The sequence below is a fragment of the Typopeltis vanoorti genome, chromosome 9 (genome assembly GCF_054136105.1).
Source record: "Typopeltis vanoorti isolate ZY-2024b chromosome 9, IOZ_Tvanoo_1.0, whole genome shotgun sequence".
Taxonomy (NCBI): domain Eukaryota; kingdom Metazoa; phylum Arthropoda; class Arachnida; order Uropygi; family Thelyphonidae; genus Typopeltis; species Typopeltis vanoorti.
The window spans coordinates 24,685,946-24,701,076 of NC_143557.1; the positions used below are offsets into that span (position 1 = coordinate 24,685,946).

At 36.6% G+C, this 15,131-nt stretch overlaps 1 protein-coding gene across 1 annotated transcript in view; it reads left to right on the forward strand.

The window, feature by feature from the left end:
- The first annotated feature begins 4,942 nt into the window (after positions 1-4,942).
- Positions 4,943-15,131, forward strand: part of LOC150102932 (netrin-1-like) — a 178,203-nt gene continuing 168,014 nt past the window's right edge. The window contains exon 1 of the mRNA XM_090397348.1: positions 4,943-6,566. Coding sequence (XP_090253474.1) covers positions 5,561-6,566 — 1,006 coding nt within the window. The 5' untranslated portion in view covers positions 4,943-5,560. The remainder of the gene's footprint in view (positions 6,567-15,131) is intronic.

Genomic DNA, 15,131 nt, shown 5'->3' on the forward strand with positions numbered 1-15,131 from the left:
CTTTTGCGTTAATACTGGTTATGATAAACTGTCTTTTATTTTTTTCTAATATTACACCTTAGTTCTTTCTGAAAATTTCACAATCTTAAGATGTCCCAGATGTCTTTCACTTCTCATAACTTTCAAGTGCCCAGTTTACAAATCCAAATTTTTATCCATTCAAATTTGGGGAAATAAAGCTATTGCTCTATTCTAATAACCATAAAAAATAAATAAATAAAAAATCAGGACGCTTCTTTAAGCTCACGAACTCATTTTCATGTTATAAGTTGCAATTTAGAAGAATCATAACATTTTCTGTTAGATAAGTAAATTTTAAATTATGAGTATGCGGGCCTAGTACTTCATGGAAGTGTGCCATCGTCTCCTTTATATGTATATTTAGTATGTATAAATATACAATCAGATTAATACAAAAGGCTAGGTAACTATTTGTATATAAGCATACATAAATGATAATACATTTTGCAATCTTTACACATTTCCAATATTATATTTATAGTAAATAAAAACCTTTTTACAATAATTAAAAATTTTTAAAATAAGTAATACCATTTTTATTAATATTGGTTTAAGATGGCCTGAGGCCTTGTTATACGATATGTGGGTCTACTTATTCTACAGATAGCATAAAATTAATGCTTTAGAATAACTGCGTAGTGGCATAGGTAGATAGCTGTCATTGCAATGCAGAATAAATCTGGCATCATCTCATTGCTTCTAGAAGATCAGCTTTTTCATAATTTTATACTGCAGATATACTAATCTGTTTAGTTTATTGTAGGTTATATACTAGTAATAATAGTAACTGTAATAATAATTTTTTATTGATCTATAAAATATTTACACATCTACGATAATCATCTTGAGTGACATTCCAACATGTTATTTTACAAAATACAGCACTTAGTGCTGCGTATACCGTTCATTTTCTACATTAGATGTCAATAAAAATTTTAATAATGATTTTTTTCTTATATATTATGTATTTACAACACGTATTGTTCTAATATAAACAATGAAGATCATACAGATTTTTTGTACAATGAGTAACTAATATATATAATAGTAACTGTAATTGGTAATTTACAGTTCCAGTTGAATAAAATTACATTTTTACAATATTTGTAATATTAACAATAAATTATATATATTTGCCATTTTTGCTTTAATGTATTTAAGTTGTAATAAATGGATTCCCCAATTTGTGTTGACCTTAGTTGTGGTGTAATGTTTCAGCTTGCATCCTCGAAGCTTTTTATTAAGCTTATCTGAAGATGGCACTGGTTAGTTATTGTTTATTGGTTTGATTGCTGTGTTTGGACGTAGACTCATGCTATATAGATCTGATATTTACCACAGCAGTAGAATAAGAAAATCGTTCGCACAAACACGCGCGCGTGCACGATAATTTGGAATGACATGACGCGTCACTGAACTGAAAAGCCTGAACTAATATAGTTAATAACAATCATAAGCATAATAATAATTATGAAGTCTGCTTGCCGTGACTGTCGACAATACTGATCCGCATACGGAAATTTGTATCATAGGATCCAAATGCGGACGAATAACTTGAAGAAATAGAAACGTGATTTGCTGTTACAGCGAAACCACGTTTAAATTTTGTTAGTACGGTGAATCACTGTAAAAGTGTGTGTTGGTCTCCAGAGAATTAAAGCATTTGTACAGACGTAGACTATGTCATGGCGGATCTTAAGGCGAATGCGCTCTTCAAAGGAAAAAGGTTGTATAATAATTGTCGAAATTGAGCTATCAATTAAATAAGTTTAATTAACAAGCCACGCTTTTCAGTTTGATATAACTGCTAGAAACTTCTCTCCCCTTGAAAAGAGTAAAATCATAAATTCCCGACTACGTGTATTAAACTTTGATTCACATGAGCCTTCGATTTCGAATCCGATCATGATTGTCATTTCTAAGACTCTAAAATGAATATCACAGGAGCGGAGGAAGAAAAATAGATCTTTGCACTGTGGAGTTAACAAGAAGTTCCGGCAATCACGTGTTTGATAAATAAATAAAAAAAGAAGTAAATCCTGTAACGTAAAGAAGATTATGAACAAATCGTGTAATTGTTAAAAGATTACCAGCGATGAACATTGTTCCTGATGGACAGATAAACTGAAAATAAAATAAATAAAAATGGGAAGGAAGTGAAGCTTTAAAATCTCTCAAGAGGTGGCCTGCTAATCCCATTTCTCCCGTAAAGCGAAAGTCCCATTAAGGACACTAAACCAATGGCAAGCTAAAGGTGAGTGGCGAAGCAGCAAAATGCAAACGGCTTTGACAGTAGCGGAAACAACTTCGACTGCCCAAGCTTCATGACACGTGCAGTCCTGTTGTCAGGAGACGAATAGAGAAGAAGTCCCCCTTTCCTTCACCATAACCATAGCCGATTTTCAATAGAGTTAGATATGGAAAGCCACAAAATATCGATTTCATCTCTCCCCCCCCCTCTTTAAGTAAAGTTTCATATTGGAGTGTAAGGCTTTTGAGCAGTGCTCTTCAGCCTTTTAATACTTAGCACCCACTTTGTAACTTTTGTGAGGGTAAAATTTCCTTACCGCCCACTAATATTTAAATTGACAAAAAGAGAAAAAAAAAAGTTACATACCCTACATAAAACAATAAAATCAGTTGAAACCACCTTTAATTTAATGAGATCCTTGAATGTTGGATATCTGGTTCGATACCAGCGAAGGAACAAGCGAAGTTCAGTGATTTTCAGAGTTTCTCTGTTTGACGAAAATATGATTCACAGCACTAAATCCTGATTCTACTGGATATGAGGCAGGGAAAGGTTGCACTAAATTAAATATTATTTTCCACATATGTGGATATAAGACGGACATTTTTTTTATTTTGCCAGAGTTTTCAGTATCCGTCACTATTGAAATTCGATTTGCCCTCTTCATTTTATTTAAGTTCTAGTAGTTCTTGACATGTTATATCAGCCTTAGCAGCGTTTGCAGTAAAAGGATTCGCCATCCATTCACACCTTCAAGTTCAAAATATCACTAAATCGTTTTTTCCATATCCAATTTAAGTCCATTGAGATGATTACTGAACCTTTCAATCTCCTCTGGAGTTACATTATCTTTTATTGATGACAATTCCAGAAACTGGTGAAATTCGCTCTTCAAAAGAGGGAGTAACTTTTTCTTTTCACATAAAAAGTTAAAAAACTTAGGCTTACGTGGCTGCTATTTTATATATAATTCGAAATCATAATACACACTTTCAACATCAATAAACTTTATAATATCCCAGTTCCTACACATGAAGAGAGTACATTCCTTCCTAGAATGGAATATCAGCCACAGTAATATCGCCACAAATGCTCTTGGCTGTAGAGTATAGCGCAGTTCGTTTTGGAAAGTCTTCGAAAACCCACGACGAACCTTATTTCAGAGCACTAAATACCCACTGATGAAGCTTCTCATTCGGCAAACATTTATTTAAAATGCCTCACAAGTCCGCTTCTCAACTGTCAAAGCGCCCTTCACTTTTTTGAAGATCATTTTGTCCCCACGGACTTTATACATATTTTAATTTAATTTATAACAAGCTTTCTCATTAAATCATTTGCAAACCATAAAGATCACATTCGTGTTGAGAGCAATACACGTTTCACAGGTAGACAAATTTAGTACTTTTTTTTTAATTCTTTTTACCCAATGTTCCATTCATTCTCGCTGTTGTTGGCACAGGAACTCTTCATCTTTAGAAAGCAACGTTCTGGAAACATGCTTGCATTCTCTACAGAGTTTGCAGAATGCTTCTCCACTTCGTGTAAATTCCGATACAGTCAGGTGGTGTTAAAATATTTTTGGAAGATCTTTTCCTGTATGTTTCTTCCGACGCGTTTTTTAAAGATGTTTACCTGTCCGAATTCAATCATCCCCTTCGGGGTTTTTTTCCCCATGTCGGAAATATGACAAATATTGCATGCTGTATTACTCAATATTAATCACATGACAGCACCAAGTTAATAATATCCGTCAACAACTAGAAACGTCTGTACCAACAATAATATTATTAACACGACACACACAAATCAGGATGCTGATTCTCATTTGAAGGCCGTTTACATTAATTTTTTTTTTAAACTCCGAAGCCGACATCGACTAATATTTTAGTAATTTAAGTATTTGACATGTTGCCATAGTGATCAGAAACTTAACAAAAAATCATTTAAATATTAACTTCTTAGAGATACTTTTACTTTCTTCGACCATTATATTAATGGAAAAAAAAAAAAAAAATCCCCATATATTAAATATCGACACAGCCACTAGTAAATGTGGCGCTGTAACTGATGAACCGAGTACCTGCTGCGGAAAATGGAGGGGTGATAATCTGCTTTAGGGAAATATCAAGGCGTATTATCTTATTTCTTCAGTAATTAAACTTCAAGTTGCTACTCGTAACGTTTTGACAAGTCACTTTTTATGAGCATTTGTGTCACAGCAATACCCGGATTATTAAACGAAGCGAGTCATTCTGTCACGAAGTGATCTGACCGTATAAAGAGGCTTCTTGACAATAGTAAGCGGCTAACTTTCAATCATCCCGCTTCATATTAATGAGGAGTGACGGAGAACGCGCGGATCTTGCCATTTCACTCTGCCTTTGCGTGACTGAAAGGCCTGTTTTCGTGCGCGGGGCCCTTTACTCGGAAACAGAGCAGGGAAAGAAGGGAACGCTTCCAATGGGAGTCCTAGACGCACGGGCCGATTACACGGTAGAGTGGGTGTGTCGTGGTTGGGACGATTACGGCTAACTTGTCAGAAAGCAGGCTAACAGCATGCCAGTCGGAAGTGGTGACGGCACCACACAAGTAGGGCCTCTAGACAGTAGTGTGTGCTAGTACAGTAATGAGCTGATACCTAAACTGCTAGTGGGTACTGAGACTGTCGAGGACGTCGCGCAGACATCTCACATGTTGTGTAAGTCGCACCTGTGGTGCGTAGTGACAGACTATCTTTCGGATGCAGTCGTGTTCCCTGACTTTCATGTGCATAACCAAAATTAACTGAAAACCTTTGTATACTCTTTCACTAAGAATTTGCATCTTGGTAGCCGAGAAAGCGATTCTTTGGAGTGCTTGTTTTCATTCAAGACCCAAGACCCCTCGTATGTAGTGCCCTTTAGCCGTGTGGACGAAGTTGGAATCGATTGTCGGTATTGCGGAGACTTCGCCGCTTACCGGCTGTCTGTGTGTGTGTGTGTGTGTGTGTGTGTAGAGAGAGAGAGAGAAAGAGAGAGAGAGAGAGAGGAGCTGTACCAACCGCGTTAAGTCAGGGCGAGCGATTAGCGTCTGCGCTGCTCGTCATGGGTGCACAGAACGCGGCATTGGTGCGGACCGCCGGCGGATATTGAAATCGTAGACCTGGTGAGTAGCGAGCGTGCGTGTCATCCTGTTGTCAGTCTCCACGCGGAGAGCTACAGTCCACATCACCTGGCGGCAGCCCAACTGATGCTGATATCATCATTACACTTCAGCAGACCAACAGAGTAAAAGTGACATTTCGCCATGTGGTCTCAAGCAGTGATGATCGGGCTCGTGGCTCTGGTTGCCTCCGCCTCTGCCAATTTCTTAAGTATGTTCGCCGCCCAGCAAAATCCTCCGGACCCTTGCTATGATGAGTTGGGTAATCCGCGTCGGTGTATTCCGGACTTTGTAAACGCCGCTTTTGGGAAAGAAGTGAAAGCATCTAGCGAATGCGGCAATCCCCCAAGTCGTTACTGCGTCACATCTACGGACGATAAAGGGGAAGTCGTACGAAACTGTCAGATATGTGATGCTAGCCATCCCAAACGTCGACATCCCACGAGTTATTTAACTGACCTAAACAATCCGAATAACGTGACCTGCTGGATGGCGGAGCCGTTTACGCAGTCCTTGCATAACGTGTCCCTCACGCTCAGCCTGAGCAAGAAGTACGAATTGACATACATCAGCGTCCAGTTCTGTAATCAGAAACCCGATTCCATGGCTATTTACAAAAGCATGGACTATGGTAAGACGTGGCATCCCTTCCAGTTCTACTCCAGCCAGTGCCGAAAAATGTACGGCAGACATAACCGAGCCATAATTACCAAAGCCAACGAGCAAGAAGCCCTCTGTACAGATGCACAGTCCAATGTGGAACCAATCTCAGGGGCTCGCATTGCTTTCAGTACCCTCGAAGGGCGTCCATCTGCTTACGATTTTGATAACAGTCCCGTTCTTCAGGATTGGGTGACTGCCACTGACATCAAAGTTGTTTTCAACAGACTCTCTGGCTGGACTCCAGAACCCAGCGATAATGACTCTTACAGTCTTCGAGAAAGCTACTATTATGCAGTGTCAGACTTTGCAGTCGGTGGACGATGCAAATGTAACGGCCACGCTTCACGATGCATCCATAATAGGGAGGGTTTGCTTGTATGTGACTGTAAACATAATACAGCTGGTAGAGACTGCGAGAAGTGTAAACCTTTCCACTTTGACCGACCCTGGGGTAGAGCCACCGCGCATGAAGCCCACGAATGCGTAGGTAAGTTTCCCCCTTCCCCTTAATCATGAGTTAGTTTTTTTTTCGTAATAATTTAAACACGCCAACAGATTTAATTTTTATCCTATTTATGAGGACTTTATATCTTCAGTTATCAAACGACAAAGCTCAAACATCCTAAGTAACATCAAAAAATTGTGGACCTGATGTGATAAACAGCAAAATATTTTGATTTAGCACAAAAAATATATTCATTTTAAATCATAAATACAGTACGCTTAAGCGTGTTAATTAGCTCTTTCCTGTTGCTTCTACGCGCGAATATAATTACTTTAATTATGCTGTATTTTGCCATAAGCTATGAATCGCATCGCGGCTTCGCTTTAAAACATATCCCATTACTTTTGACAAAGGTGGTAATGAGAAAGAAAATGCTCATCATAATGGCAGGGAGGATGTCTTTATAGTGAGTATTGTAAAATTTGAAATCTTCTGATTCACCATATTTTCAATGTACCTAATGTACAAATTTCCGGATTGCTATTGGGTCGTCCGGGTTTCAAAATCGGCTAGCATTTACCGAATGACAGAAAAAGCAAAATTTCTTCTCATCTTCTCATAGATAGACTCTTTATAGAAGAAGGTAGGCAAAATAATAATAATAATAAATAAATAAATAATTTTCCAGGGACGAGTCTGGAGTTTTTCTTGTAAGAAAATTTTTTCTGCGAAATTGGGAAAACTTTCGTTGGCAGAATTATTTCCAGTGAGGTGATTTCCCACACACCCGAATAACAGTGTTAATATGATTTATCTTTAGACATCAAGAGACTTAGAGAGGGATTCGCAAAGTTTTAGTAATTCTAATTTTTGCATTCTTTTCTTTCTTCCATTCTTGTCATTGTTCCATCAATATTAGTAAGCATATCAGTCTAATCAGTGATATTTTACAAGCAGTTTTATATTATCGAACTTACAACAATTCCCAACTAGCATTTACAGTGAGTGCTACATTAAAACTATATAATGAAATCGTAGTAAAACCATGTGCAAACTGCCCAACGGATAGCCCTAGATGTTCTTGCTATAGAAAAATGTTATCATTTGGAAACAAACACTTAATCATAAAATGATTCGCAATCGTTTAACTACAATTTTGCAATTCATGCAATTTTGTTTTCGCATGTTAGCAGCGTAGAAGAAAATGGCAAATCAGATCAGATAGTTATTATCAGTTTTGAGATGTCACTTTAAAGGAAATATAGGTACCATAATTTGTCTTATATCTCGATAATTGAAAAGTGGCAAATAGTTTATTGTGCAATCATTTAATTGGCATAATGCAGTGTATTTTCAGACTAGTTTTCAGCTATGAAAGATCACGTTTTCAATGCAACAATATTCTCCAGTAGACATTTTCGACATTTTCAGTATTGATAATTTAAAGATTCAAGAGAAAGATTCGGATCTTCAGATTGGTATTTGCTAAAAACAGACAATAGACTCCTCTTCTATTCCGATAAACTAAGTACTTCCATTTAGTTTAACTGAATTTGTTCTTAAGACAAAGAGGTCGGACTATTAACCTCAAAAACACAAGCTTTCTCGTATGCGGTCTCAAGTTCGTTAGAGAAAGACATGAATGTGAGATTGGATTGGGGCAAAAATCATAATTCTGTGCTGATTATAATGATTCAGACTTTATTAATAAAATTTTTATGCACAATCAATTATATCAGTTATTAGATTGCTTCAGATCGTTAGTAGAGCACTGTAAATATTTCATTATCAAATTTCAAAGAAACAGCATTCCTGCCGACTCTTCGCAGGTTTTGAAACTGGTTTCACTAACAGCGATCAGTCAAATTATATACAACGCCTTTTAACTGTCGGCATTAATGTACAATATAACTCTTTGATTTCTTAATGGGATTTCTGTTGGTTTCATTTGGTTAAGGGGATTCATTGTACTAGAAGTCGAAGTATGAACACTCCTAAATAGTTAGATATCACCGCCTTTTATATATCGTCAACAAGTTCCCGAACTAGTGAAGTGTTATTTGATTTCATTAATTTCCATCCATTTTCATGGATCATTATCAAGCAACCAGCGCTGATTTATGTATACATGAAGAGAAGAGACATTTTTGTTGTAGTTATTTTAAGAATTAAAACGGCGTGTTCAAATGACATTTAAACTGCACAGACTAGCCAGTTCATTACAGATACCCACATAGTGATGTGTTGAACTAGCCCTCAGAATAACCCCGATATACATGCGACATTGACTTCACGAAATTCCAGAAGTATACCACAGGATCTCACTCGAGAGAGAGAGATGATATATTCATGTAGTTCTATCAGATTTTATAACCGGAAGTTTTTGCTTATAACATTTTGTTCGCTGTACTCAAAGATGTTTTTTTAGTTTTTAAGTATATATCCTGTGAGTGATCGAACCAGTTCATTAAGATAAATTATTACATTCACCATTTGTCTAGATGACAAATTCCTTCCGACTTGGCACTTTACTGTTGGAAGGGTAGATGATCAACACGAATGTACAGGCAGGTTTCGCCATCACTCCACTGCTACTGTATTATTGCAAGCAGTATGGTGGCAGCAATGCTATTGTGTCTTCTGTCTCCATGAAATAACAGAAGACATCAAAAGAGTGAAGAAAAGTATAATTCCATACCACCTTTCTTCAGTCCTCTGTTTTTGTTGGATAAGACGATAATCCTCATAGTTGTATGCTGCTATACTACCCCATTCTGGACAGTGTCCGAGACATACTTACTTAAGCAGTTGTAGCACGACTTTAACTCTTTGCTCTTGAATCTACGTCTGCCTCATGCACTGATCAGCGATTTCCGACCACATGTTTGATGTTGACTTCATATTGTTCGTTTATTACATTTTTGGCATAATCCGTTGTTGTTCGTGGCCATCCTTATGAGGGCAACGGATTCAGAGATACTCCGCAGCTTGTCTAGTTCCTACTAGCATCCTTCGTTCGGTCACTAACCTATGCCTAAGCTCAAAATACACAAGCTTAAAGAAATAGATACTGTGTCCTGGACCTAATGTATTGCTTATTTATATCTAGAATCTGTTACGTATTCTCAGTGGCTGCTACTGGTGGATTCCATTCAGCATAAGATATTTCTATTATTTTGGCAGTTGAGTGTAGAAATTAAAATGAACTTAGCGAAAAGAAAACTAATATAAAATTAAAGCCTTCGCTTTTTCACCAGAACCGTAGATTCTAATTGCATCGTAGCATACATATTTTTATTTGTAAACGTATTTAGGTGACATATTAATTTCTCGCTCTTCTTAATATCATCACTTGACTTACTGGAATGAGGTAATCTAAGTAACTGAGCAGTTGCTCCTGCTCTCCTATATGCTTTTCTAGAACATCTGTTGTGTTTGAAAAGATGTAGAAAGATGGGCTCTCCTATTCATGTTTCTCTTTCTCCGGAACTATTTTTAATTGAAGGTTTTCTATACCAATTTCAGGTAAGGGATATTCATACTTCTTATTTATCAGTATATTATCTGACGTTACTGTTGCCTTATAATTCCCCAGATTCGAAGGATCCAATGAGGGCTCTTCTCGAAGTCGCAAATAACGCCTACTCCTAAGATGCTATTCGTGATACATTGACGGATAGCTTTTGTGCACAGTTTTTTTATAACCACAGTGATATGCCACGAGTTGGTGGAGCTAAATGTATATGTCCCATATATTTGAACAACTCCATTCCACTTGAACCACGATTCTATATTATTTCATGCGTATAATAACTCCGAATCCAGTAACTGGAAACTCCCCTTAAAAAAAGCGGTGTATAGTGTCCCCTTTTCTTCATTTTGGGATTTATGATATCACTCAGATGTTTCTAGCAGTATAATATTCATACAACGTTTTACTAAACTCACTTAACAAGTTTAAAATTTATTTCAGGGAGAACAAATATGGACAGACAATTGATCATCTGAATTTAATAGTTCTAAGTTCTATTTACTTAAAGAAGGCTAATTAAATTATTAATTTACCACATATCGATCTTTTATTTAAAACATGAAACTTTTTAATGGCTATTAGCTTGAAACAACGGTTTCCCCTAAAAGCATATCAACTCATTTAGGAAAGAAGTCCCTCATTTCAAAAATATTCATTTATTGACAAATCATATAACATCAGTTTAAAACGACAGTTCAAAAATTAAATAAATTCGTTATCTTATATAAGGAAATATTCGTGTAAATATGACATTTAATTATAATTTCTGAATATTTCCCCTTAGACAATTATTTTCACTCGTGTATTAATGAACTGTCACATTCTCCAGCCTGGCGAGCATGTGAGCAGAGCTGCGCCCTGAGATGCCACGCTTTAGTTGCTTTGAATATCTAATGAAGTATAGTGAATCACAAATGAATCAAATACTGCATGCAGTTATTATTTGTGAAAGTCATTGACATGATTACAGATCCATTATTCATTAAATGAATGTCAAATAAATCGAAGGTTTCTTAGAAACCATGTAAATTCGAAAGGACAGTATGTAGGATCTTAACTTTCGGCATAAAGTTGCTTCAAATAACTTCAGCCTTCCAGTAAGCAAGGTCAGACAGTGCAAAGTGCACAGTGTCGACTCAGCCAATAGCCTTCAAGAGAGCGCAATTAAACCCATGTGACATTTCATGCAGACATAATCGGACGTTTATGAAACAGTGTAGGAACCGACAACTAAGTGCGTGCAACCCTTGCTGATTGGCAGGATGTTATGACTCATTAGCTCTACCTTGCAGCACTTACCATAAACCAAAACTCAACAAATTTAATTATTTTCTTCTCCTGCCTCATTTTCTATAGGTCGGTTTGTTTGGTTTTAAAACATTTTAGAAATGCTGCTGGTTTGATGCTGAAACTTATTTGTCTAACTTCTACAGGTGTGTCACTCAGCATCTTCACTTAAATGATATTCTACAGCTCTAACAATAGTTGACTTTTGCTTTAGTACAATAATAATTATTACGACTGGTCCTCATTTACTTTCCTTTCCAAGCCGAGTATAATCGAACTCAGTGGCGCACCCAGAGGGCGAACCAAGGGGCTCTGCCCCCCCGCAAAGAAAAAGTTAAAAACACTAGAAAATATTCCAAAAATCTTTTACTAAATAATAAAATTCATTTTTTTTTTATTTATCTTGTGTTGGGTCTTCTATTTCTATACTACTTATGAATTAGCGATCATTGCAAATGCTCAGTCATAGGTCGTATGTGATGGGTAGTGTGTGTTCTCAAATCGTCTACTAAACTCGCCCCCCCCCCAAAGATTAAACCTAGTGTTTGAATAAGAAATTTAAAAGCAGTCATCTCTGAGGATTTGCTCTGCGTGGAGTGAATGTCCACAACACGTAACAACCGCTGGAGAGATCTTTTGATAGCTCTTGAGAATCTCATCAATCAGTTATCTCCAAAATCCGTACTCTTATTTCCACCGTACGATGGGGCTTCCTATTGCTGAGAGATGAGGGTTTCATACAAACATAGCTGCTATATGTTGTATATGCAGTGTTCTCATGAAATCTTCAGTGATAATTTGAGTTAACTCAGTAGCTCAAATTGTTTAATTCATGACAGACAGTTGTGGTTTAATATCATATAAAATGTAAAGTGCATATTTTAATTTGCTTAATTTAGTACCTGTGTCTGCAACTTTCCTTATACTTGGACAGGGCGCATTTGGATTCTCCCTTCTGGATACTTGAGTGAAAAACAAGAGAGCGCTCCGGCTTGCTTTAATCCGAACAACAATAATAACAACAAATTGCATTTTATCAAAAAAAAAAAAAAGTAAATCCTTATCAGATTTTCAATAAGTGTTACTTCATAAGAAATCATGAAATTCTAAAGGCTGTCTCTATCTAGAGTTTGGGTTGGACTTTTTAACGATCATTATTTTATTATTATTACCTAACACCTCCAGGGAGTCCATAGACTCATCAAGGGAGGGCACCTACTTTACAACTTTTCACCAACCATAACTAACCGCAACTACATCAATGCCATCTACCACCACCACTAGTATTTTCACAGAAAAACATCCATGTCCACGGCGAGATTCGAACCCGCAGCCTTTTGGCTGGAGAGCGGATACTCTAACCACTCGGCCAACCAGGCTGGCTAATTATGAAAAGGCGAAATAGTCATATCTCACCCCCCCTCCCCCGAGATAGGTTTAAGCCCATGAACAGAGAAATACGAAGTATGAGAGCTGGCAGTTGTACCATCCGTAGTGATATCTCCACTCACAATGCTTGAGTGAAAGTTAAATTCTGGAGACATACAGAAAGGGGCACAAATCCATATTTGTATCCTGCATATATTGTAAGCAAGCGTATGAAGAAACTCACTATCCATCATATCTGATGATTGTGAACCTCCGTAGCTCAGTAAGTATAGACGAATCCCAGGTCGGAATGACCTGGGTTCGACTCCCGTCAGTGACGTGAGAAACCTTTATCTGGTCTCTTTCGACTAAACGTAAGTTGCCTGCCTCATACAGAGGTAGAGGGTTTTTCGTACTCCAGAACAGTCAAACAGGCCCCGTGAACACACACACACATGGATCTACAGTCATAAAATATATACCCAATCCTTCATTAGGAAGTATCAGCCCGTCCTAAGGGACAGGGAAGGAAAGGGGGGAACCCCATACGAAGTAAATAAATATATTCGATGATTTAAACAGTGTCCAGTTCGCGTGCATCCCGAAAGTTATATTTTTTTTTTGTTTTTACTCTGATGATTGTTGCTTTCAAAAAGAAAATGCACTTATCCAAGGCCACTCAGTAATGTGAGGAATTCGCATTACTGAGTGGCCTTATACTATAAATAAATCTTCCCTGTCCCCAGATCTCAACTCACTTGAGAAGCATTTGAGATAGTTCAAGAAGAAAGTAGGTGTGGCCCTATTATTAAAACACCTAGAGTATTGTAATATTTTCTCAGCTGTTTATGCGCCGGTCATGTTGAGCGTTACAGTGGGCCTGAAATATAAACCAAGCATTTGGTTTGAAAGCTGTAATCAAGTATCTTCATGATTTTCACAAGAAGGTCTCTAATAGATTCGTTTTGTTCGTCCTTAATTATACAAGTTATTTTTTGTCTCTGACCAGATGATTTCGTTGAAACTTGGTATTCGAAATGCTGAGCCACACTTCTGTTTTTGTTTCCATGGGACAAATGAACAAAACATTTCGAAATTGTATACAACTCCCCTCTGACTGGGCGAAATTTAACAAAGAATGAGGTTTAGGATGTACACACGATTTCGTTCGTCCCTTTGGTTTAATTTTGATTTTAATCTGATTATTCTTATTTGAAAATTGTTGCGAATTAATAATAATAATTCCTCACGAGCCAGATGGTATTTCAGGGAATTTGCTGTTTGGAATTTCTAAAAATTTGTCCAATCGTCTCATCTAGATAAAAGTACGAAGTTTTGATAAGGAACGTGCCACTATAAAAGAATGCTATTACGAAACGCTACATTTTTAAGAATGTCTGCAATCGTTTGCTCAGAATTAATCTCCACCACTTCTTAAAAATAAATAAAATGCTACGCATGTGTAAACTAATATTCATATTCTACCTCGGAATTTACGTTATCGTGCCTATCACGATCAGTTAAATAATAACGCCCAAAGCAAGAATAAAAAAAATCAGAAACTCATATTATAGGCAGCTTTGATTGTTTTCTGTATATACTGAAATATCTAAAATTAACGTTAACTGCAGCCAACAGAAACATTATAATTATGTTGAATTCAAGCTACTTTATTAAGATACTGAGGTTTTTAGAGCGGGGGAGGGAATTCTAGTTTTTCGAGTGAACAGTGTTAGTTGTCCTTTATATTAGTGAAGTACTGTGTCTTGGATATAATTCACGTGGTTCGTTCAAAACGATAGCATTCCTGTTTTGACAAAACGGAACTGCAATTCTTGCAAACAGCACAGCAATTATTGTACACATTAATCAGAATCATCTGTTGGAATTTATAGAAATAAGAAATAATCATAGACGTTTGTATCCACCTCACATGATGCTTGGCGAAAACTGTCTCCCCTTCGCTATGCCACCTTGATATTTTGCATGATATCTAGAAAATATCTCGATACAAGGTTAGAACACCTATTGACGTATCAATGATACGTTACTTTTAATAATGGAAATGGATTTATAAAATTTTTTCTCAGTGTTATATCATGTATTTTATGCCAATATGATGCTTATTTGTGACAATACATCCTTTTCATTTTAATACCGTGCTATGCAAAACCCAAGTTGGTATTTGTATTAGTTCATTTCATGTTTAAAAGTAATCGATTTATTTTACCAAAATATTCAGTGCAATTTATAGTAATAGTAATTTTTTCTGGGTGTTCTATTAGATGTTGAGAAAACTATGTTCTTATTACAATGTAGAGCTTTTATGTTGGGAAACTTTAAAAATTTCTAATACTAATAATTTTTATTATGATGATGATTGTTATATACCACATAAATACTACTGCCTTACTACATGC